Source organism: Podarcis raffonei, chromosome 15 (genome assembly GCF_027172205.1).
Source record: "Podarcis raffonei isolate rPodRaf1 chromosome 15, rPodRaf1.pri, whole genome shotgun sequence".
In the NCBI taxonomy this organism is placed as follows: domain Eukaryota; kingdom Metazoa; phylum Chordata; class Lepidosauria; order Squamata; family Lacertidae; genus Podarcis; species Podarcis raffonei.
The window spans coordinates 28,968,186-28,992,817 of NC_070616.1; the positions used below are offsets into that span (position 1 = coordinate 28,968,186).

Here is a 24,632-nt window from a genome sequence, read left to right on the forward strand (position 1 = left end):
AATTAAGCAGCTTCCGAGAAAACTAGGGAAGTTATTTTACTGCCCTAAACCTTGAGGTCTCCCCCCCCCCCGGCACCCATGAAGCCTCTGAGCCCCTGTGCCTCCACGGCTATCATAACATGAAGAGTGGCTCAGTTTCCCTCCCTTGAAAAGTACACCAAGCGGAAGCAGGAAGTTGGGAAGAGTGCCGCTCTTTCCCATTTCCTTTCTCAACTCTGGGCTTTGGCAAGGCTCAGGCCAACTGGATCTTTTCTCAAGATCCTTTGGAAACACAAGTGTGGGTGCTGCACACACTCTTATTTCCGGCTGTCTCTTGGCAGGCAGGGGAGAGACATGACCAGAGGGGCCAGCACCCCCTCATAAATCCAAAATTTGCCAGCGTACTGAAAGCAGTTGGCAACCCCTGCCCTAAAACTTGACAGATTCATCTTATACAATGTACAGTGGTACCACTGGATGCGAATGGGATCTGTTCTGGAGCCCCGTTCGTATCCTGAAGTGAACACAACCCACGTCTGCTTGTCTGCGGGTCGTGATTTGCTGCTTCCGCGCATGCGTGTGACGTCATTTTGAGCGTCTGCGCATGCGCGAACGGCGAAACCCGGAAGTAACGAAGGGCAACCCGAAAATATTCATCCTGAAACTACTTCAACCCGAGCTATATTTATATTCCCTTCTCTTGCTCTAAAACCCAGAGTTCAAAAATTGCTAATATCCCCCCACCCTTTCCTGTATTTTTAGTAAGAAGTGAAGCTTATATGTGTATTTCCGATGTGCCGCTTGAAAATAAAACAACAGAAAAGGAGAAGGCATATTTTAATGGGTTTATTGGAAAGCTGCAAAGAAAAGCTTTTTGCTGTTAATTAAAAAAAACACGCCCAACTGATTTAGAAAATAATAATAATTACCCACCCATCCCTGCAAAGCTGGATGACTTTGGGAGTGGCACAAAGGCCTCACTTCTTCTGCCTACAGAAGACGTACATGTTATTTCTTTCCAATGGGATGGGGGCCACAGCAGAAGCAGAAGCCGCCGCCCCAGCAGGAGAACGGCTCATGCAGCTGCCACCGAAGACTGTTTCGTTCGTTGACGTGGTCCCAAGCCAGTGCCTCCATCCAGCCCTCAACTCCACAGAAAGCTGCCCATGCTCTGCTCCTGATCCCGGCTGTGTCAGGATATACATACAGAAAGGAAGTGCATTGAATGTTACCCTTTTGGGTTCCAGTGGTGGAGGAAGCCCCCCGAAAGCTGCTCCTCTTTGCCATTCGTCAGCAGCAAGGCAGGCGATGCGGGGGGGGGGGCACTGGGACAGTGTGAGAAGGCTGGCAGGTGGGGGGCACCGGCCAGCCCAGGGTCTGCTGCACCACTTGGCAGCAAGATAAGGCAGCGAGTTGGTGAGAGCCCACAGGCTCCTTTCAGCAAAGTTTGTGGGGCACTGCAGGGGCAGGCTTCCTTTGCACCCCACCCCCCTGGCACACCCCCAGATCTCAGCCCCAGGATAGGAGGAGCATTCCTCCGTCCTCACCACAGACACTGAATAAGGCTGCCCACCCCCGGGCAAGGCTCAGCCTCTGTGCCAGCCACAGGCACCCTGGCAATCCCATGGCACAGGCGGTGGCCCCCAAATGCAAGAAGGGGCCAGGGTTAGGGGCAAGCAGGGCTACCCGCAGAGAGATGCTTCCGTTGGTCGGACTTCCTCCCTGTGTGCCAAACCCAGGGCAAGCGCTGGTTCAGTTTGCGTGTCCAGGGCTCTCTGCCAGCAGTCAGTAAACCCCGGGTGAGGTAGCCTGCTCTTGCTCCGGGAGGTTCAGCAAGCCTCTCCCTGCCGATGGTCTTGGGGTGCCCGCAGCTCCGCCTGCCACTCTTGCTTCCTCCTCCACCCCCAGGCAGGATGGCTGCTGCTCCGTCTCCAGCTCCTTCCCTCCATACAGGGGGACAGTCTCCTCCATCTCTAGCCCATCCTCCAGGCTCTTGGCTGTCCTGCCTTCCGAGGACCAAGGGCAGGCCATGGCGTTGCCGCAGGCGGCCAGGTCAAAGGTCACGCTGTGGCGCATCAGGAACACCTCCAGCATGTAATAGAAGGTCCAGAAGACAGCAAAGCAGCCCAGCAGCATCAGGGTCTGGGAGGTGAGGAGGGGAGAGAGAGGGGAGGTCAGAACTGGCACGGAGTAAAGAAACCTTTGCAAAAGACAACAGACCTGGAATGAGGGAAACCAGGGAGAGGAGGGCATCCTGGCTGAAAAAGGAGTTCAAAGTTCCTATGGTCTTGTGAGCAGTGGAAAATATTGGGGGGGGGGGGTGCTTGGGTGGTTTTTCACCCAAGTGGCACAGAATCTGCCAGCAGAATAAGCTTTGCCAGGAAGGGAGTGGAAGTCATGTCTGGCTTGGCTTGGGCATTCAGTAGCCTTGGAGGCTTGGTCTATGGCTGGCCCAGTGAACTTCATGGCTGGCCAGGGAGGCAGTGGGTGAATGTGGTCTTGCTAGCTGAAGTCCAACACGCCAACCTCTGGCAGACTACCCTTTGCCAGCCTGCAGTTATTATGAGGCTATCGGCAGACCCTAAGCTGGGCTCTCCCTGAGGTCCATGGCTAGGGGGAGCTGACATGATGAGGCCCTGGAAGTCAAAATTTGCCACTTCCACCACCCTAGTCTAGCCTCCCCTCCCCACCAATTAGCCAAGATTACCCACAGCCTCTGATGACCCCCAAGGCTGTGATAAACCTCACTGAACACACATGTTCCAGGGCTTGTCTGCTCTAAACCAATCAAAAAGGGACCCCATTATTCCAGTGACCAAACCCACAGTGGCCCTGTTGCGCTGACTATCGCCATGTCACCACCCAAGCCCCTGCCCCTCATTAGCTCACTAGGTAGGGCTTGAGACTCTCAATCCTAGGGTTGTGGGTTTGATTCTCCACATTGGGTGAAAAAATCCTGCATTGCAGAAGGTTTGGACTGGATGACCCTTCTGAGACTGCTTCCAATTCAACAATTCTATTATTCTTTCTCCCTCCACTGCCTGTTGAGGATCCTGTGACAGGCAGGTGTCCATTACCTTGAGGGTGTTGGTGGTGATGGTGTAAGGCTCCTGCTCAGGGATCTGCAGGCCTGGTGGGCAGGGCAAGGAAAAATCGCTGTCCAGGTATCGCCCACTCATGGCCTCTTCAACCAGCCTGCGGGAGAAACAGCATTTTCTGAATTACACCAAACAGACAGGGGGGCAATTTTTTCTTTCTTCCCTTCAGCCAGATTTTTAAGGCATGTTCCTGTGGTCTTCCCTCTCTGGCCAAAGCCTTCCCCCACCCCCTGCCATTTTTTCCAGGATCCTGTTCTGACAGTGCCCAACCAGAAGTCCTTAAGCACAATCTGAGTGAAACGGCAGCGCTCCCGGCCACACTTGTGATTCCCAGCAATTGGCCTCCGAGCGTGGAGGTAGTGCAAAAGCCACCAGACAAAATCATCCAAGGTGGCTCATGCTAGCAAGCCAAGCCACATATCACAAGGGGGGAAAAATAATTATGTTAAAGCCAAAAAACACCCTTTGGGTCATTGCTAGTCTGACCTAAGAAAAATTACTTCCCCCTCCCAATTAGGGTAACCAGGCCAGGCCTAGAACAGAAGTATTTATCTGCTTTGTAAGCCGCCTTGAGTTTGTTTTGTAGTGGAGTCACTGAACACATGAAATTGATCAGGGGGAATCCTTTCCAGTGGGGACAGGGGAGCTACAAGAGCATTTTAACTGGGCATCCTCTTGCTCCTGACTGAGACTAGGGATGGGCGATATATTGATGCATCACCCAAAACCGGTTTGAAGTCCATATCATGATAGTGGCAATACATTGTGAATCATGATGTTTGTGACTATGCAAAAATCACAATGCGGGGGAAACCGTGAAGCCAGCCAATGCCTCTACATAGCTCCATCCTTACTTCAGACATCGTGACAATATTGTTATATTGTGATGTTTAGCTGGTGATTTATATTGTGACGTTGAAAACCAGCTATCACCCAGCCTTAGCTGAGATAGAAATTTGGAGTCGAATTATCAGCCCTGGCCACCTCCCAGCCTCTCTGACGCTCGTGCCTCTGCACCAAATCTCACCATCCTTACCTCTGTCGCTCCTTGATCTCGGCAAGGGCCCACGAGGATCCGTACAGAGTCAGCTGCCAGTGCTTCAGCACACCAGCCCCCAGGGTCTCATCCCCTGCAAAGGAGAGGCATTGGCAGGAGAGACTAGTGAGGGAGAGGCTTGTGGGAACACATAGACAAGGGGCGAGAGGGGAGCTCGCCACCTCCCAGAACAACAACAACAATAATAATTTATTATTTGTACCCCGCCCATCTGGCTGGGTCTCCCCAGCCACTCTGGGTGGCTTCCCACAAAGATTAACAATACATTAAAATGTCATACATTAAAAACTTCCCTAAACAGGGTTGCCTTCAGATGTCTTCTAAAAGTCAGATAGTTGTTTATTTCCTTGACATCTGGTGGGAGGGCATTCCACAGGGCGGGTGCCACCACCGAGAAGGCCCTCTGTCTGGTTCCCTGTAACTTGGCTTCTTGCAGTGAGGGAACCACCAGGAGGCCCTTGGCGCTGGACCTCAGCGTCCGGGCAGAACGATAGGGGTGGAGGCGCTCCTTCAGGTATACGGGGCCAAGGCCATTTAGGGCTTTAACGGTCAGCATCAACACTTTGAATTGTGCTCAGAAATGTACTGGGAGCCAATGTAGGTCTTTCAGGACTGGTGTTATATGGTCTCAGCGGCCGCTCCCAGTCACCAGTCTAGCTGCCCCACTCTGAATTAGTTGTAGTTTCCAGGTCACCTTCAAAGGTAGCCCCAGGTAGAGTGTATTGCAGTAGTCCAAGCGGGAGATAACTAGAGCATGCACCACTCTGGCGAGACAGTCTGCGGGCAGATAGGGTCTCAGCCTGCGTGCCAGATGGAGCTGGTAGACAGCTGCCCTGATTCCAGAATCCCTCTGGAAAAGGCAAGGGTCTTGATTCTAGGCAGTCACAGTGCTGGCAAGGAGCAGGTGAGTGGCACATGTGCAGGAAGCCATGCAAGGCTCTGAGGAGATTTCACAGCAAGAGCCGCATGGGGGGAAAGGAGGGGCAAGAGTCCTCCCTCTGGGGAAAGAGGGAGTGAAGCCGCAGGACTCACCAACATCCCGGATCAAGAGGCGGTAGGTGCCCTGCGCTTCCTCACCCCAGCAGCGCACGGTGGAGAAGGTCCAGTCCGCAAAGCCACTGGGATCCCTACAGGAGAGACGGAGGACATGGAATCTGTGCAGCGTCCGCAGAGCTTGGAATTAGAAACACACCCCCCCCCAGATGATGGCCTTCCAGCCTTGAGTTACCCAGCCCTTTCTTGGCCTAGGGTGAGGACAGAGACGCAGTCAGGCCTCACTGCGCTCTGAGGGGACTGAGTTTATTCGTTTCTTTATATTTTTTTTATATTTATATAAATATATGTGGGTTGTCTTTTTCTGAATCCTACAATATCCTGCCTGAGTCGAGGCGACCAGAGCAGCTCACAGCCCTTGCAGACGGGACTTGACATCTTTCCGCAGGGCCTGCAAGACAGAGCTGTTCTACCAGGCCTTTGGCCAAAGCACAGTCTGACCCCCTCCTTTGACAATCCTCACAGAACTCTAGCCCAATGGTTGCCATTAATCTGATTTTGAATTGATTTTAAAATGAATTGATTTTAGAATACTGTGTAACTTTTATTGTTGTTAGCCGCTCTGAAACCCGGCTTCGGCTGGGGAGGGTGGGATATAAATAAAATTTTATTGTTTCATTGTTTAGTGAGGCATTCAATAGCAGGGACCAGGAATTTTGTTCGAACTGCCTTTTTTTTTGAGGCCAAAAGGGCTTTATACTCTTTTTTGATTTTGAAATAAGATGGAGGTAAGTAATTTAGTCCAGCGTTTCTATAGGCCAAATAAGCGTTCCTCAAGTCTTCCTTCTTTGTGCGGCACTCTTGGTCAAACCATCCGCGCCCTTTAGTAGTGCGTGGCTTGCCAGCTGATGTCAGGTTCCTATTGGAAGACTGGACAAATACTAGAACATTAGCAGTGGCAAAGTTTTTATTGGTGGTTGCAAGAACAAATGATCCCTATATTCTGAACAAAATGCTTGTTTAACCTGGAGGTAGGCTGTATGAATTGTGTATTGCTTTGTAATGATTTGTTGGGTCTCTGGACCATAATAAAGATTGATGATGATGATGATAAAATTTTATTATTTATTATTATTAAATGGAAAGAGGTTTATCTGATGGGCTGGTGTTGCACTTGGCGATTCCCCCACCCGCTTCCTTCCAGGGGCAGCCCTACTCACGAGTCCATGCTGCGCGGCGTCCCGATCCAAGACTTCATGCCGCTGGGACAGAGGAGGCGGATGTCCAGGTTGCCACGCCGGGGGTGGGTGATGGTGACAGTCACAGCCACGTGCTCCAGGGTCCTCATCCCTGAGAGCTCCAGGTCAGCTTCTGTGACTGAGAGGGGAGAGAAGCAACTGCACAATGGCCGCTTGCCCTGGAACCCTAAGCGCTCCTCCTCCTGCAAGGCCTTGGGGAGGCTGGGCAGGGGCAGAGGGGGTGGGTGGGCGGGCATCATCCTGGCATGGATGCAAGTGGGACGATGCCCAGGGTCCACAAACCACAGCTGGGCCTAATCGGTTGCAGCAAACATCTTGCTTGACCTCCAGTGAGCACGACTTGTGGCATCTGTGCGCATGCCAACCACTCGCGGCATTACTAGCGCACGTGGGGCTCGGGACCAGGGTGCCACCCTGGGAGCAGCAGGTGGGAGGCAAGGAGCAGAGGAGCTGACCAGGCTCGGATCTGCTCCTGCTAGCTTCCTGCCTTAAAAGCTCCTCCAAGTTTTGGCCACCGCCATGGCAGGCTCTTCCTAAGCTCCTCCATCAAAAAAGTACCTTCCTCACAGGAAGCTACCAAAGAGGAGCCTGGATGCTGGATCAGGCCCAAGGGGGCCCACCTAGCTTAGCATCCTGTTCTCACAGTAGCCAGCCTGTTGCCCCAAAGCAGTGTTTCCCAAACTTAGGTCTCCAGCTGTTTTGTTGGACTACAACTCCCATCATCCCTAGCTAGCAGGACCAGCGTTCAGGGGTGATGGGAACTGTAGTCCAAAAAAAAACCAGCTGGAGGCCCAAGTTTGGGGAAACGCTGCTGCAAAGGGAAGCCCACAAGCAAGACCCCGCGATCTCCCTTTCAAGGCTGCAGTTCCCTCCACCCTCAGAGCCTGACTCTTGCATTCCTCTCTGGGGTTCAGCGGCTTTCTGGCATTTCCTACCCTTCTGTTTGTTGTTTCACATTTCGCCGGAGAGAATTCCTTTTACGGGAAACAGGCGCGGAGCAGCCCTGGACTCCCTTCCAAGGACTCCAGGGCTCTGGGGAAGGCTGGGAACAAGCTGAAGCCCACAGGGGGGATCTTTCCCCCCCCCCAACCTTAGGATCATGTTGCATCTTCCTAGAGCTCCCCAAGGGCCTCCCCAGGGCATGTTGACTAGAGGAAGGGTTTTCTTTTAGTATTGATGGGGTAGTGGGGGGGGGGAGGACCCAAGACAGCCCCCCCCACGCCTCCCCATCCTAATAAGTTTTCAGTACTGGCCCCGACTTGGTGGAACGCTCTGTCACAAGAGACAAGGGCCCCGTGGGACCTGACATCTTTCCGCAGGGCCTGCAAGACAGAGCTGTTCCGCCTGGCCTTAGGTTTGGACTCAGTCTGACCCTTACGTTTCCCTCCCCTTATGGTTTTGATCTATGGGCTATTACAGTGGTACCTCTGGTTATGTACTTAATTCATTCCAGAGGTCCGTTCTTAACCTGAAGCACCACTTTAGCTAATGGGGCCTCCCGCTGCCGCCGGAGCACGATTTCTGTTTTCATCCTGAAGCAAAGTTCTTAACCTGAGGTAATATTTCTGGGTTAGCGCAGTCTGTAACCTGAAGCGTCTGTAACCTGAAGCGTATGTAACCTGAGGTACTGCTGTAAGGGCTATTATTAAAATAAGGCTGCATTTAAAATTGTAATTTTAACCTGTACTGTACTTTTAATTTTTTTTCCCCCTCCCCTATTATGTGTTTATTGTAATCTTACTGGTGTTAGCCGCCCTGAGCCCGGCTTTGGCCGGGGAGGGTGGGGTATAAATAAAATTATTATTATTAATTATTATTATTATTATTATTATGGCACTTCATGTTTCTCGGGCAGGGCTGGCCCTCTGCACCCTGACACGGCAACCTGATCTAAAAGCTTTCAGCAGCCCCATGGTCGTGGGGGGGGGGCAGAATCTCCCTGCTCAAGTCCTGCCTGCCTGTGGTGCTGGAGAGGCACTGCTAGGTCTCTCACCGGTGGACAACGTGAGCCGCACGCCCTGCAAGAAATCTCCCCAGTTGCACGAAGGAAGGACATGAATTAGGAGGCCTCGTGGCTTCTCAAGGAAAACAGAGGGATGGGATGAAACCACCTCTGGGAGGCATCAGTAGCTGGGGAAGAGAGGTCTCACGACGTGTGTGTGTGTGTGTGTGTGTCTTGTTTGTGTGGACGGAAGCTGGCCAAGACAGGAGCTGCCGCATTGCCTAAAATGGGCCGAGGGAGCCTCTAGCTTGGGCAAGCATCCATGCACACACATCCTGCTGAGGCGGCCTGGTCTTGGTTGGGGTAAAGAGGAGGGGGCAGCACAGCAGTTCCAGCTCCCTCCCCCCTCCTGGCCGCAGCGTGAGAGTTCGCACAGACGCTCCCCGTTTCCGCACTCTCCCCACCAAACTCGAACTGACCATCGTTGGTCGGAATGATGGAAATTGCAAGGAGCATCGCTCTCCATCCTGTTAATTGACAGGGGTCCCAAACCAAGGGGAGGTTCTCCTCTCAAAGCTCCCTCATTTCAAAGGAAGAAGTGCTTCCAAGTGGTTCCTGCCCCAGGGAGTTCCACAGGTTGAAACTTGTTTTTTTAGATCTAGCATGGCTCTCCCACTCCCAAGGAGTTGCGGGATCTGTAGTTTTGCAAGGGGACAGGGAATCCCTTTGGAGGGCAACAGGCTTTCACAGGCCTGCTCCTCCCTGGGTTCACGGGGGACGTCAGGGCAGTTAAACCAGCTGAGATTTATTAGTTCATGCCCCTCCCCTCCCCTCCAAGCTCCACAAACCGTTCCAGGTGACCTCCAGCTGCTGTGGCGCCATGGGGATGGTTTTGCTCTCCTTCAAGATGGGACTGACGTAGGAGGCCAGGTAAGGGACCGACTCCCAGATCTGCCAGTAGAGGAGAAGAAAGAGAGGAGAAGGAGAGCGCTGAGCACCACACAGAGCTTTCTCCTGCCGGCCCCTGCATGCAGCGCCCTCTACATGACACTGTGCCCCACTGTCCAGAAAAGGAGGGAGCAGGGGGCACTTAGCCCAAAGTCATTTCACACAGAATCATAGAATTGCAGAGTTGGAAGGGACACCAAGGGATATCTAGTCCAACCCCCTTGCAATCTCAACAAAAGCATCCCTGATGGGTGACCATCCAATCTCTCCAATGGAGAGTCCACCGACTTCAGAGGGAGTCCGTTCTGCCACTGAACAGCTCTTACTGTGAGAAAGCAATAAAACCGCTGGCACGTTTGCAAAGCTAAGCAGGGTCCAGTCTGGTTTCAAATTGGATGGGGGACCGCATGTTGAGATCCCTGCATTGCAGGGGGTTGTACTGGATGACCCTCGGTGTGTGCCTTCCAACTCTACAATTCTATGATTCTAAGGTTTGTTCGAAATGAGTATTTCTTGCAGTCTGAATTCACTGGTTCTGGTCCCACCAGAAAACAAGCGTACTGCAGCTTGCATGTGAAAGCCCTTCAGATATCTGAAGATGGCTCTTATACCACCAGTTCATCTCCAGGCCTTAATTGCGGAAAAACAACTTTGCAAGCCTGTCAGCTGGCAGATATCGCCCCAGCCCTTTCAGCCTACAGTGTGGGGTGTGGGGGTCTTGTAGGGGGGCAGCAAGTCCATCCCAATGCTCTCTGGCCCCTGCCCCATGCTTCTGGCTGAAGACTACAATGCCCAGGTGGAGGGCAGCCCCTTAGATGCATCAATCCTTTCTCTGGGAGTGCGGTGGGGGGAACAGGACCCAAATGAGAATCATGGGGCAGACAGCTGCCTTCCCCCCACATTCTGATAAGCAGCCCTGGTCCTTGGTCCTCTTCCTGCCGACTACCTTGGCCGCGTTGACCAGCCTCCAAGCGTTCAGCAAGCCAAACCCGTGCTGGTGACTGTGGCTGAGGCCGGCCTGGTTGACATCCCAGCTGGCCCGGTTGTCTTCATACTGCAAAGGGAGGCAGGGAGCTGATTAGCTGGGGCAAGAGCTTGGGCCTCGGACAGGGAAGGCGGGAGAGACCGTGGCTTCAGAGGATGGAGGGGGCTTTGATGCTGCTGTGACCCAGGTAGCCTGGGAGCCACTGCAGAGAGTAGGAAACAAGGCTGGATCTGAAACGCTGAATCAGCAGCGCTGAAAGGAGCAGGGAAGAATGCAGTTCCGGATCTGAAACAGTCCGGCTGGCAGTCCCCCTGCCCAAGCGTCCTGCTTCATTGATACGCCTTTGAATCGGCAGGGGGCTGTGGGAGGAGGGGAGAGCAGAGCCACACCCCACTCCTCCTTTTCCAGGTCTCTGGGATGGGAGTGGTTGGCTCAGCACCAGCACTGATTCAGTTAAGCATCATATCCAAACTCACTGAAACATTCATGCAGAGTTCTCAAGACCAGCCACCTAGACCCCCGAAAAATAAAGGGGATGAGGAGGGCGGCTTGCAGAGATTACTGTGGCGGGCGGGGGGTTGTGGGTTCAGGGTTGCTCTCCACCCCACTGATTCAGGCATGAAATTGTGAGAGGCGGAGGTACCTCTTTGGGACCATGCAGAGGCCCACACCGCCATACTCCTTTGGGGTTCTGAATCCCACCCCCAAGACCTAACCCTGGTGGCTCAATTCATCATCAAAGGATCGATGGAGAGCAGAGAACATAAGAATAGCTTGCAGGATCAGGCCGAAGGCTCATCTAGTCCAGCAACTTGTTCTCATGTTGGCCAACCAGAGGGAAAACCACAAGCAGGATCCGACCACAAGAGCCCTCTCCCTGCTGTGGTTTCCAGAATGTGACATTGCTGCCCACGACTGTGGAAACAAAGCACAGCCATCGTGGCTAGTAGCAACCGATAGCTCTCTCTTCTCCGTGAATATCTCGAACCATCTTTTTAGGTTGGTAGCCATTGGTTCCTCCCGTGGGAGGGAGTTCCACAGTTTAGCAAAGCCCTGTGGGAAGGAGGTGTCAGGATTTTGCCATGGACCGCATCATCTCTTTCAGCTCAGTCTACTTCCTTCCTTGCATTTCCATCCTGAAGCTGGGCTTGGGCTTTTTTCGCCCGGAACCAATCTCCTGCCCGCTGCCCCCCTCCCCATCTGGGCACGGCTGGCACTGTGAAGGTTGCCCACAGAGGAAGAGAGATTTGGGGGGGTGCTGCAAAGGCACCCTGGTCTCACCTTGGTGGCTGTGAAGACGATGATGTGCTGGATGTCCCGCCAGGTGAGACAGGGGCGCACCTGCAGCATCAGCGCGATCATGCCAGCAGCCAGGGGGGCTGCAGCAGAGGTGCCGGTGTGCCCCTCCGTGCACCCGGTGCCCCTCTGCAAATCCCAGTCTGTAGTTGCCTGGAAAGAGAAGAGCAGGAAGCTGGAGGTCACTGGTTCGAATGGAATGTTTCTGGGGCCAGAGGGAGGGCTGGCTAATCTAGAGGCGTCAGGCATTGGCTGGGGCTTCTGGGAGGTCCAGCCCCAAACAACTGGAGGGCACCAGTTCAGGGAAGGTGGCTGCAACTCAACCCAATTTCCCTGGTAGGATCCAGCAAACACCTGCCTGGATACGTCACGCAACACCCATCTTGCACCTTTCGCTTCAACCCTTGAAAGATCATCCTTCCGCCACTGTAAACATGAGTAAGCCCAGTCACCAGGACTGCCTTATGTGCTCCGTAAAGCCTTTATTTATTTTCTCTTCCTGGCACCAGGCAGGCTGCTCTGAAACTGAGCTTAGGGAGGATGGGGCTCCAAGCAGGTGGGAGGGAAGGTCACTCTGGAAGGAAACCAGCTCAAAACAGCTCTGGACCCCTTTTCCTTGGGATGGACTAGCAAAGCGTGTCTGTCTGTCTGTCTCTCTGTCTGTCTGTCTGTCTCTCTCACTCTCACACAGCTGCCTAAGAAGAGTTCTGGGGGATTAACCATGTCAAAGGTTCAGTTGGTGTGAATATAATCTTGGCATTGCTTCTCAAAATGGAATTACATAGTAAGAGTAATAATACTCTAAGCATGGGGGGGGGGCTGCAAATAATGAAGCCCTGGGCAACTGGTCTGACCCTGGCTCCCCCCACCATCATTGCACTACAAACTTATCTCCTTCCTCTCCAAGGTTGGGTTTCTGCAAGGTGGGATGGGTGCAGAATACAGACAGAATAAATCCTTGTTTCTGGCAGCCCGTGGAACAAATGCACCTTGTGCATGTCTGTTTTGGGTGACTTGGAGCCCCTGGTCTGGCTCTGAAGCTGCAAGGATAGCATTTCATGTGCCTTCCTTCCACCTTAGTGGTTCAGTCCACCCCTTTGTAATACCTAGTGCCTGATTTGCACATGCAGCTCTGGGTGGGTGGGGTGGGGAGACATATTGGGGTTTCCCACTGCAGAGACTTGAACGCTATGTGGCAGCTCTGTGCAATAAACCAGGTGGAGAATCCCCCTTCTTGAAAGAGGGGGAGATGGAGGCAAAGGCAGTAAACTAGCACAAGGGATTGGCAGCTACTGGATTTCTGCCTTTGTTCCTTCCTCCTTTCCCCACCCCACCTGCTGCTGTGGCTCAAAGGGGCCTGGGTCCATTTTCCCACCACTTCCAGCATCATCCATTTGGGTTTGGGGACAAGGGAGCCACCCGGCTGCTTCCACTCCAACCAGCCCAGGAGAGCCTTGAGCTCCTTGGGAAGTCATAGAAGCAGGGGAGGGAGATATCCTTGCTTGCAAAGACACTGCCACAGAAGGGAGGAGGCCATTTAAGCAGACATAAAAGGAAATACAAAGGAAAACGGAATGATGCACCTTAAGGGGGGGCAGTGAAGGAATGCATAGTGCAAAACTAGACCAGACACTTGGGAGAACAAAATGTCCTACACTTGTGGCACTGTTTTTAAAGGATTAGTAGCAAGCTGCAAGGGGAGGGGAATTTGGATTGGGGGCATTATTATTATTACAGTCATATCTCAGACGGCGAACGGAATCCTTTCCAAAAGTCCGTTCGACTTCCAAAACGTTCAGAAACCACAGCACGGCTTCTGATTGGCTGCAGGAAGCTCCTGCAACCAATCGGAAGCCCCATTGGTCGTTCAGCTTCCAAAAATAGTTCACAAACCGGAACAGTCACTTCTGGGTTTGCAGTGTTCAGAAGTCAAAACGTTTGAGAACTAAGCTGCTTGAAAACCAAGGTACAACTGATGATGATGATGATGATGATGATGATGATGATGATTATTATTACTGAATTTTATTTTAATCTTGCCAAAGGCAACCCAAAAAAACTTACACACAAACAAAAAGCCCCACATAGATATATTAAAACCAAGGCAGAAAACAAAATGCATTAAAAACACCCCACACACTTCTAAAAAGCTACTGATAACTAAAAGCCAAAACCAAGATGGGATGGTCAAACCCTGCCACCCCCCACAACCTGCTATATTGAGAGCCCCAGCCAGTTGCATGGGGGCACGTATTAACTATCATCCTCACCATCTGCCTTTCACCCTAAATTCCCAGGGCAGGTTACAACAATTCAAACACAGCATGTAGGTACTTGTATGCATGTCTCAGGGAGTGATTAAGATCAGGACATCTGTATTTGGGGAGGGGGAAGAGGCTAATTGACTCCAGTGCCCCCACTGCTTCCTTGATTTAACTAGCAGCCCATTTGCTTGCATTTAAAGGAAGCTGGGCAATTTCTCTCAGCTCTCCTTGTGCAACAAGCTGTTTTCCTCTTAGTTCTATCGCAAATAAATGAAAGGCAGGCCTAAGAAGAGTGAGGGGTGCTTTTTTTGGGGGGGGGGAGGGAGGTTGCTCCTGTCATGCCTTGCCTACAAGGTCCTAGAGGCACCTGGCCAGCCATCCGAGCAACGGGAAGCTGGCCTAAGTGGACTCTTGCTCCGTGATCAAGCAAGGCAGTGTTTATGCATTCTTGCTGTTTAAAAAGATCACAGCTCTGTTCTAACTGTGCTGGTGCAAAGGTCTGGCTGCCTCCTTCTGCCTCGCCAAGCACAGTCCTCCCCTCCCCTCCCGCCGCTGACTTTTAGGTTGAGCGTGGAACCATTCTGTCGGCTGCTGACAGTTGTTATTTGCACTTGGACACAAGATGCACGTTTTCAAACATGCACTAGCTTGGCCAGGAAGCATCAACAGGAGCCAAGAAACTGGGTTAAATTCTTCCCATTAAGGACACAGTAGAACATCATGCGATAAGCCCCTTGTGGCGACGGGAAGAAGAGCTAACTCGGAGTTTGCAAAAGCCCTGCAAAGCAGAGCACACCAGGCTCCTTGCATGCAGCCATATTATTATTATTATTATTATTATTATTATTATTATTATTATTATTATTTTATACCCCGTCCATCTGGCTGGACTTCCCTATCAGTGCCTGCAGGAAAGACTTTTGCTGGCATGGGTGAGGCCCCCATGGCAGGCTCTGGGGGTCACGACAAGGCACTTAAAAACCCATCGGGTGTCCCAGTGCTGCGCAACGGCAGCATTTGGAAGCTGCTGGACTTACAATGCTCCTCATCATCTTGTCCCCCCCGCTGAAAGTCACAGCCAGCATGGAGGCGCACTCCTCAGCGTAAAAGGGCATGTACCCCATCTCATCCACTGCACCTGGAGGGAAAGAAGAGGTAAAAAAAGGGGGTTGAAGAAAGTGGCACATGCACACAATTTAGTATTTAGTAATATCCTGAAAAAAAGGGACGCGGGTGGCGCTGTGGTCTAAACCACAGAGCCTAGGGCTTGCCGATCAGAAGGTCGGCGGTTCAAATCCCCATGACGGGGTGAGCTCCTGTTGCTCAATCCCTGCTCCTGCCAACCTAACAGTTCGAAAGCACATCAAAGTGCAAGTAGATAAATAGGTACCGCTCCGGCGGGAAGGTAAACGGCATTTCCGTGAGCTGCTCTGGTTCATCATGCTGGCTACATGACCCGGAAGCTGTATGCCGGCTCCCTCAGCCCATAAAGCGAGATGAGCACCGCAACCCCAGAGTCGGTCACGACTGGACCTAATGGTCAGGGGTCCCTTTACCTTTAATATCCTGGAAATGTTTTCAGCGGGATAAACAGAGCCAAGCCACTAGCAGGACAGCTCCGTGGGAGGGGGGACAAGATTTGGGCATTCACAGTGGGACACATGAAACAAAGTCATGAAAAATAACCTCTCCCCCTGCCTTGCCCCCCCTGCATGCTTTGATTTGGCTCCTGCCTTGTGGGCAGCTTCCCAAAACCCACAAGTGTAGGCTTATTCATCCCGCAAGAGTGACTTAGTGGCTACTGGTGCTAGGAAGGGGCAGAGATTCCCAGGTGGAGGACAGAGCTCCTGCTCTTCAGGGGCTTCCAGCGCAGCCTGGCAACTGAAGCAAGAAGCCCAGGGCTAATGGGCAAGGGGAGGGAAGAGGGGAGAAAATCTCGGTGGTGGCTGCAGAGAAATGCTTTTCCTTGGGACCCCAGGTGTGCCCAATTCAAGTTCCTGCGTTAGGAAAACATATGCAAGCTCTGAAGGGCTGCTTGAGAGAATCTGGATTTCAGAAAGAGCTTGGAACCCAATGCATCTGTCTGTCTGTCTGTCTGTCTGTCTGTCTTTCTCACAGACACAAAGCTTCTTCACAAAGCTCCCGCCTGCCCATGTTGTCATATTGTCGGTCTGTTGACAACAGTCCATTGTCAACACTTGCATCATACGAATGGCCTGCATACAGATGTCGACTATGTTTAGATACATATGACAATATTTGGAATGAGTTTATGCAGAATGAAGTAGGCTATTACCATCTATATGTTTTAGGATAATAACACTATATCAAATTTATGTAAGAATGGGAGTATAGTACATTGCTCTTCATTTTTGGGGGTATATATTGTTACAAAAGCCCAGTGCCTACACCTCTCTCTGCAAGCCGTGGCAGGAATGCATGGGGCCACTGGCACACACCCTGGGCCTGTGTCCCTTTGGAGAGTAGAAGGCACAGCAGAGACTGTCCTGCTTTAAGAAATATGGGTTTTTCTCCCTTATATGTACACCTTCAGTCTGCATGGAGAGGGACCAGATCTTACAGCGTGGCCCAAAGCATTGCAGGCAGTCCTCCTTCCTTCTCCCTTTCCAAGATGGATCTCAGACTTTCTTCCCCTTTCTTCTTCCCAGAAGCACCTTGCCCTCCTCCAGAGCCGTTACCCTGGCAACCTTCCTAATCTCCAGTCTCTGGTCACACCAGGGGCACGAAGGTCTGTTGTCTTCTTGATGACCCTTAACAAGTTCGTTCTTCCCTCAGCCAGCCAGCTAGGCTGGTTTGTATAAGGCAGCCCAGGAATTCCCTGTCTGGCACAGCCCTGCCGTTTATGGTTTTTTTTTAAAAAAATATTTATACTTCTCAGGTTTATACATTTCACTAATTTACGATCATTTTGACATTTCAAAATTTGACTTCCTTCCCTCTCTTTCTGCGGTTCCTTAAATTTATTTTTAGTATCTTCTGCATATCCAAATTAACTTAATTTGCTCGTTTATTCATCTTCTTTAAATGTATACTCTTATGAAACTGCAGGTTTACAATAATCCTGCCAATGTTTTTATCTGTTTACAATTTTTCTGTAAACATTCAATAAACCATTTCCATTCTTTTATAAAAAACAATACGTTATCTTGATTCTTATTCTTCTGGCAAGTTTCACCATTTCTGCATATTCCAAAAGTTTTTGTATCCATTCTTCCTTTGCTGCTTCTTTCCATTTGGGACAAATCACATTCTTGCCGCTGTAGTAGCATACATGAATAGCAGTTTACGTTTTAATCCATTCCCCAATTCATCAAACCCTGGTATTTATTAATTTCTAGGGTTTAGGGGTTCTGTAACAATACACAGTGGTACCTCTGGTTGCAGACAGGATCCTTTCCAGAGGTCCGGTCGGATCCCGAGGTTTCCGCAACCTGAGGACCGCTTCTGCGCATGCGAGAACGGCAAAACCCAGTTAAATACTTCCTGGTTTGCCGCGCGCACATCCCGAAGTTTACATAACCAGAGGGTTAAGTAAACGGAGGTATGACTGTATATATTCTTTCTTATACACATCTTTGATTCCCCCCCCCCCGCACTTCCCTCGATTTCCCCCCCCCCTTTGCATCACTTTATTTCTTTATAATTGAAATTCTTCCAGTAAAAATATTAATACAGTGGTACCCTGGATACGAACGGGATCCATTCCAGAGCCCTGTTTGCATCCTGAAGCGAATGTTAACACACGACTGCACGTCTGCAAGTTGCATTTCGCCGCTTCCACGGATGCGTATGACGTCATTTTGAATATCTGCGCATGCGCAAGCGGCAAAACCCGTTCCGTTCCGAAACAACACGTTCCGTTACTTCCGGGTCGCCGTGGAGCGCAACCCAAAAACGCTTAACCTGAAGCGTATTCATCCCGAGGTATGACTGTAAAAAACAGGCCCCTGCCTGCCCTCTTACCGATGGTGACGGTGTAGATGGAGTTGGCGTAGCCATCATAGTTGCAATTGTCATTGTGCTGCCCTCCGTTCCCACTGGCCACCACAAAGATACTGCCAAAGCCCTGGCGGCCGGCCATCACCCCATGCTGCAAAGCGGCCTGAAAGAAAAGGGGTGGGTTAGCTGAGTGAGCAGGGGCAACCTTGCCTCACCCCCCTCACAGTGCAGGGCATCCCCCCAGGCCCCTTTCTGAAGAACTTCCAGCAAGGACAATGGGTCTGTGACAGGGAAAGCCCACAGGACAGGGATCCTAGACCTTTCAGCTCCCTCAAAACCTGTGCATGCGATCCGGTGGTTCGCAGCCGATTGCATGCAGCAGTGCTGCTTCCCTCCGCCACAGCCACCCTGTGAGGCCCAGTGTTCTCCAAGTCTCTTGGGCCGGCAGGAAAGGAGACGGCAGAACTTGAACTCCGTACCTTCCCAAGCTGGTGAGGACCATCCACGGTTTTGCCGTCGTCATCGGGGCCCCAGCTGCGAAGGGAAATGCCAGGAAGCAGAACTTAGGGACAAATCTGAGGGTCACAACAACCTGGGGTATCTAAGGTAGATCCAACTGTTGGAGATGCAATAGGGATAACGCTTCTCTAAAACGTATGTTTTTCCATAGTCCTATATTAAAAGATTTTTGGTAGATGCTAACTGAAACTATCAACAGAACGAAATAAAAAAAATTCTTCCAGTAGCGCCTTAGAGACCAACTAAGTTTGTTATTGGTATGAGCTTTCATGTGCATGCAGATTTCTTCAGATACACATCTGTATGAACTTTCATGTGCATGCACACTTCTTCAGATACAGATGTGTATCTGAAGAAGTCTGCATGCACATGAAAGCACATACCAATAACTAACTTAGTTGGTCTCTAAGGTGCTACTGGAAGGAATTTATTTTGTTTCAACTACGGCAGACCAACACGGCTACCTACCTGTAACTTTAGGAACAGAACTGTATGGAACCACCTTACATTTACAGAGCAAAATGTTCTCTTGCATTATATACCCAGTACACGGAACCTTACAAAAGGACAATACGAGTGGACTCTCTATGCCCTTACCACACAGCAAAAAGACTGATACTGATGAACTGGAAAAATAAAAATGCGGCTCCCTTCTAAGACTGGATTGAAGACTTATACAAATTCGCAACATATAAACAACTTGCATATAAACACAGACTTGCCATGGATAAATTCAATGACATTTGAAATCCATTCTTACAAATACAGTGGTACCTCGGGTTAAGAACTTAATTCGTTCCGGAGATCCGTTCTTAACCTGAAACTGTTCTTAACCTGAAGCACCACTTTAGCTAATGGGGCCTCCCGCTGCCGCGCAATTTCTGTTCTCATCCTGAAGCAAAGTTCTTAACCTGAGGTACTATTTCTGGGTTAGCGGAGTCTGCAACCTGAAGCATCTATAACCCAAGGTACCACTGCACTGTAATAGGTTAAGATCTGGTAAAGTACAATAACAACCTTGCAAAGTATACAGTTTGGGGGGTTTCCCCCCCTCTCCCCTTTATTTTCCCTTCTACACGGGTTCTGTTTCTCTTTTTCTTGTTCTCTCTTTTATTTATGTCTCACAATATTTAGTACACATATGATTTTGTACTTTTTGAACTTTCAATAAAGATGTTTCAAACTAAACAACAACAACCTGGGATACCAGGCGTTCCTGGAAGTGGCAGGCCAGGGCAACAGAACCCCTTTCCCACTTCTATGGGGCCACACAGGCTCTGCAGTGAATGAACAGGATTCCCCGTTCTCTCCATCACAACTGACCCAACAGCTCCAGCAGCCTGCAGGGGAGACTGTAGGAAAAAGGAAGTGCCTGCTGGTGCCCTGGGTGATGCAATTTCCGGGGACGCCATCAAGCATCTAGCAAACCAGCCCTTCTGCAACTGAGACCAGAGCCCGTGGCACGGACTTTGCCCACAAAGGGGACTCGGTTCACATCCCTGTGATCAAAGCCCTCCCCCCCAAAAGCTTCTTATTTATTTGCCGTTCTTCCAGCACTGACCTGCAGCTGTAGATGTCGTTGATTTGATAGTGCTTGTTGAAAGCCACAGCCTCCATGCTGTCAGTGAGAGGCCCGTCCAGCACTCGGATCCCTGCACAGACAAAGACAGGTAAGGCAAGGGCAGGAGAGACCTGGCAAGCAGTTCAGACGCACACACCGACAGAGGCTTCCAGTGCCATCCCAGAGCAAGGAGGCCTGTGTTCAAGTCTTGATTCGGCCCAGGACACTGGCTGCTGCAGGAAAGTGGCCTTCTCCCTCTCAGCCCCTCCAGCTGTAAAATGGGAATAAAAGTAACCCACTGCCCTTTGAAGGTGACTCGGAAACTACAGCTAACACAGAATGGGGCAGCTAGACTGGTGACTGGCAGCAGCCCCCAATATCATATAACAAGGGTCCCAAAAGACCTACATTTCAGAGCACACTTCAAAGGAATAATGCCAACCTTTAAAGTCCTAAACGGCCTCAGCCCTGTATACCTGAAGGAGCGTCTCCACCCCCATTTTTCAGCCTGGGCACTGAGGTCCAGCTCTGAGGACCTTCTGGTGGCTCCCTGTGTGCAAGAAGTGAAGCTACAGGGCCTTCTCAGTAGTGGCACCCCACCCTGTGGAACACCCATCAGAAGCCAAGGAGATAAGTAACTATACAATTACGCAACTTTTAGAAGACATCTGAAGGCAGCCCTGTATGAGGAAGTTTTTAATGTCTGATGTTTTGTTATGTTTCTGTATATACTGGAAGCTGCCCAGAGTGGCTGGAGAAACCCAGTCAGATGGGCAGGGTACAAATAATAAAATTATTATTATTATTATTATTATTATTACTCTCAGGCAGGCAAGCAAGAGGTGTCCCTGCAGGTGCAAGGGATGCTCCAGCCAGGTAACATCACTAGAGGAGGGCCAGTAAAGGAGCCAGTGAGGGGTGTGGCTTGAGGAAGGTGCATGGCCTGCACAGTCCGGAGGCCCAGAGAGAGGGGGATGCTGGGCTGCATTTGGCCCGCAGGTTGAAGGTTCCCCACCCCTGGGCTACTTAAGCAGTGGCTAGCAATGCTGTATCTTTGGAGTGAAAGTGGAGCTGGTGGAAGCCACACCTGCTAAACAGCAAAAGGAAGTTGGGGGAACTTATTCTCACCTGCTGAGCTGATCCCAGACTGTGTGTGTGTCTGTTACAAGAAAAAAGGGAAGGGATGGGTCAGGAGGTCAGAGGAGCAGCAAGAAGAGCTGGTCTGGGATCTGCCCTGCTTACCTCCGCCCCCCCTGGAATTCCTGTTTCCACCATCAAGGTGGCATGTGCTCAGCTGCCACCCAGCTCCACTTCCATCTAAACCACTTGCAAAACAGCAAGAGATCTTTTCGGCCATCAGACCCCCGTGTAATGCACCAATTTCATACTGTCAAACCGTGAATGTCTGCAGCTACGTTTGGTTTTTTTCAAGCCACAAACCTCCCGCAGGGAGAGCAAACAGACGCACTTGATCCGGAACCATGTTCCCAATGAACCAGAGAGGTGCTAATTGAGCCAATTTGCAGGGGAAGTCTAGACCGGCAGCGACCCAGCTCAGCGGCAAAACAAACATCCTTCGTTCTCTGCGGTTCGGGGAGTTGCGAGCACAGCGGTTACTGCCTCACCAGATCATCTTGGAGGGGGGCCACAGAAAAGCCCCCGAGGCTCAGCAAGGCTCCCCTCTCGCACTGTGTTTGCCAGTCTGCTCTGAGAGCACCTTTGTGCAGTTCCAGTTTGCACTGAAGAGGAATGCATGCACCACACACCCTCGAAAGCCTGTGAAGCAAAGCAACCTATGCTCTGAACAAGGGGGGGGTGTCCTGTCCTCCCCACAAGATTATCTTGGGATAGGGAGAAGACACCACCTGCTGTCCATAGCGGAGAATGGCAGCCTATGACTTTCAGGTTTGTTGACACCCTCCCTCGCTTTACACAGCCCCCACCCCCAGATGTGGCAAATACTGTGCTGAAGCCAAAAAGTTAGGGCTGCCATATTTTGAAAAGCAAAATAAGGGACACATCTGCCAACTCCTGCTTTTAGGTATGGATTGCTTTGATGACTCTCGTTTTACAGATAAATATCCCTATTTAAAAATACGTAGGCTATAGCAGCTGGGATATATTGATAGTAAGAATTTTCTCAACTTTCAACAACAAAGTAAGTATAATACATATTGCTCCCTCACTCGCCACATGAAAGTATTTGGACTCATGCTCACATCTTTGTGAACATAAGTGTGCACAGAACAATTTATTGAACTGTTGAACATAGACATATAGACTCTCCTGACAGGCAGGGGGATATTAACTCTTGCTCTTCCAGGCTCCTCCTCCAAGATCTTGTAGCTGAGCCAGTGTCCTTTTAGTTCAGCCACAAGAGAAAGGATTTATACAGTACAGTCGTAGCTTGGATCCCAAACTGCTTAGGAGTTGAATGTTTTGCCCCCTGAACGCCGCAAACCCGGAAGTGAGTGTTCTGGTTTGAGAACATTCTTAGGAAACCGAATGTCAAACGCGGCTTACGCGGCTTCCGATTGTGTGCAGGAAGCTCCTGCAGCCAATCAGAAGCCGCACCTTGGTTGTCGAACGTTTTCAGAAGTTGAACAGATTTCCAGAACGGATTCCATTCAACAACCAAGGTACGACTGTATGTAGCTAGTTTAAGATACCGCTCTGTTGCAATTCTCTGCCACAGACCAGCTTAGCTGAGTCCCTTAGATTTGAGTCTAATGCACTAAAAAAAATTATTGGGTTACTGTAAACACAAGTACCAAACAGAAAAACCTCCGTACATTTTGCCAGATTTTAAAAATCCACCCTGAAAAATAGGATGTGTCGGGGGGGGGGGGGCGGAGAGGACATATGGCAACCAGACCTGAAAAGAGGACGTGTCCTGGAAAAAGAGGACATATGGCAACAAAATCTGAAAAGAGGACGTGCCCTGGAAAAAGAGGACATATGGCAACCAGACCAGAAAAGAGGACATGCCCTGGAAAAAGAAGACATATGGCAACCCTACAAAAGGGTTCCATGGGTGAGGGTGCCGTTGCATGCCGAGCTACAGGTGAGAGCTGAATGCAGAGTAGGGACCAGACGAATTACCCCAAAAGGAGCAACATGTCTCCCACCAGAAGAACTATCCCTCCCCTAACACCCCATAACACCCCTGTATGCCCTGTAGTAATGTCATTATTATGCCCATATGTGTGTATGTGTAAAGATGCAGGGGTCCGTGGGTGTTAAAGGAATAATGGCTTGCCTAAGGTCACCTCATGAGTTCACGGCAGGGGTAACCATGAGGGGAAATGGGGACCTCCTGGCTCACAGCTCACGCTCTGCCACAGCAGCCTTTGGGACACTGCTTCACCTGCAGAAATGCAAGCCAGCTGAATCCCACCCACTTTCCTTTCAGCAACTGGGCAGAGTCCAACTCAAACAGAGGAACACCAGAAGCTGACCCTTCTTCTGAGTCAGCTTGCGAGCCCATCTAGCTCAGTGCGTTCCACACTGGCTGGCAGAGGCTCTCTAGAATGTCAGGCAAGAGCTTCTCTCCCTGCAGATTCCAACTGGGCAGTGCTCTGGCACTGAGCCACCGCAGCTCTCCCCTGCCATCGGGTGCCAGTACCTGCAATCCGGCTGCCATAGGCAACTCCCACAGCACAGAAGCTGTTGTTGGAGACGGCTGCGATCTCCCCAGCACAACGGGTCCCATGATGGTTGCCGTTTTCCTCGTCCGGGTGGGGCATGGGGTCTGGGTCGTTGGAGTTCAAGTCATAGCTGCCTTCAGGGCTCTGAAAGAGACCAGGCGCAAAGTTGAGAGTCCTTTTTCCTGGGAGTGTGAGGGTAACTGCAGCTGAGGAACAAAGCACTCAGGACTCAACAAACACCAGTCACCCTTCCCCCCTGCCCCCAACTCTATCCTGCTCCTTCTTTCCTGCTTTATTGTGATTTTGTTGCCTACAATAATTGCACTCGCTTTTAATCCTTGTAGGCTCTTGTTCCCAGAAGGGCTAATCTTTTAATTAAATAAAAAACGGCTGAACCGCATAATTTCCTGAGGGGGGACGGACGGAAAATCATCAGAGGAGTTGACGGAAGGCCAAAATATTGTATAAGATGAGAAGTTATGTCGTATGACTGTTGGTACTGATATGTTAAAAAATTAATAAAAATGTATATATATAGAAAAATAATTTCCTGAGGTGGAAATCGTGTTTATTTATTAAATTTATGCACCGCCCCTCATCACAAGATCTCAGGCCGGTTCACAGAATAAAATACAAGATAAAAACACAAATAAATAAATTATAAACAAAAACAACAAGCACATTTAAAAGGCTGTAGAATATTAAGTAACCAGCTTCCACCTCATGCCAAGACCCTGATCTAAGGCAGCAGGTGCTGCTTCTGGGCTCAGAATAAGATGGGAACAAGCATTTGGGTAATCTGTGGCACGCCCAGGAAACCACCATCAGCCACCATTGAGCTTTGAGTCAGTCACAATCCCTGCCCCCTTCCATTTCAAAGAGGAAGCTGAACAGGACAGGGCAGGAAATGTGGGTTGTGACCAGTGCTATTTTTCTAGAAAAAGAGGTGCTGGAACACATCGTGAATGCCTCCCTTGTTCTTTTATACAGTCACAGGTAAAGGTAAAGGGACCCCTGACCATTAGGTCCAGTCGTGGACAACTCTGGGGTTGCGGTGCTCATCTCGCTTTATTGGCCAGCATGACTAAGCCGCTTCTGGCGAACCAGAGCAGCGCATGGAAACA

The 24,632-nt window shown here is 50.6% G+C and overlaps 1 protein-coding gene across 3 annotated transcripts in view; it reads right to left on the minus strand.

The window, feature by feature from the left end:
* Positions 1–810: 810 nt before the first annotated feature.
* The window catches only part of PCSK7 (proprotein convertase subtilisin/kexin type 7), a 31,158-nt gene continuing 7,336 nt past the window's right edge, over positions 811–24,632 (minus strand). For 2 of the 3 annotated variants that reach the window (XM_053366288.1, XM_053366286.1), the window contains exons 4-16: positions 23,487–23,652; positions 19,862–19,952; positions 18,261–18,315; positions 17,806–17,944; positions 14,859–14,959; positions 11,543–11,710; positions 10,223–10,330; positions 9,177–9,279; positions 6,348–6,504; positions 5,167–5,261; positions 4,114–4,207; positions 3,057–3,174; positions 811–2,121 (exon numbers count right to left, since the gene is read on the minus strand). In XM_053366288.1, the coding sequence (XP_053222263.1) occupies positions 1,765–2,121; positions 3,057–3,174; positions 4,114–4,207; positions 5,167–5,261; positions 6,348–6,504; positions 9,177–9,279; positions 10,223–10,330; positions 11,543–11,710; positions 14,859–14,959; positions 17,806–17,944; positions 18,261–18,315; positions 19,862–19,952; positions 23,487–23,652 (1,752 nt within the window). In that variant the 3' untranslated portion in view covers positions 811–1,764. The remainder of the gene's footprint in view (positions 2,122–3,056; positions 3,175–4,113; positions 4,208–5,166; positions 5,262–6,347; positions 6,505–9,176; positions 9,280–10,222; positions 10,331–11,542; positions 11,711–14,858; positions 14,960–17,805; positions 17,945–18,260; positions 18,316–19,861; positions 19,953–23,486; positions 23,653–24,632) is intronic. The other variant, XM_053366289.1, reaches the window with a different exon arrangement.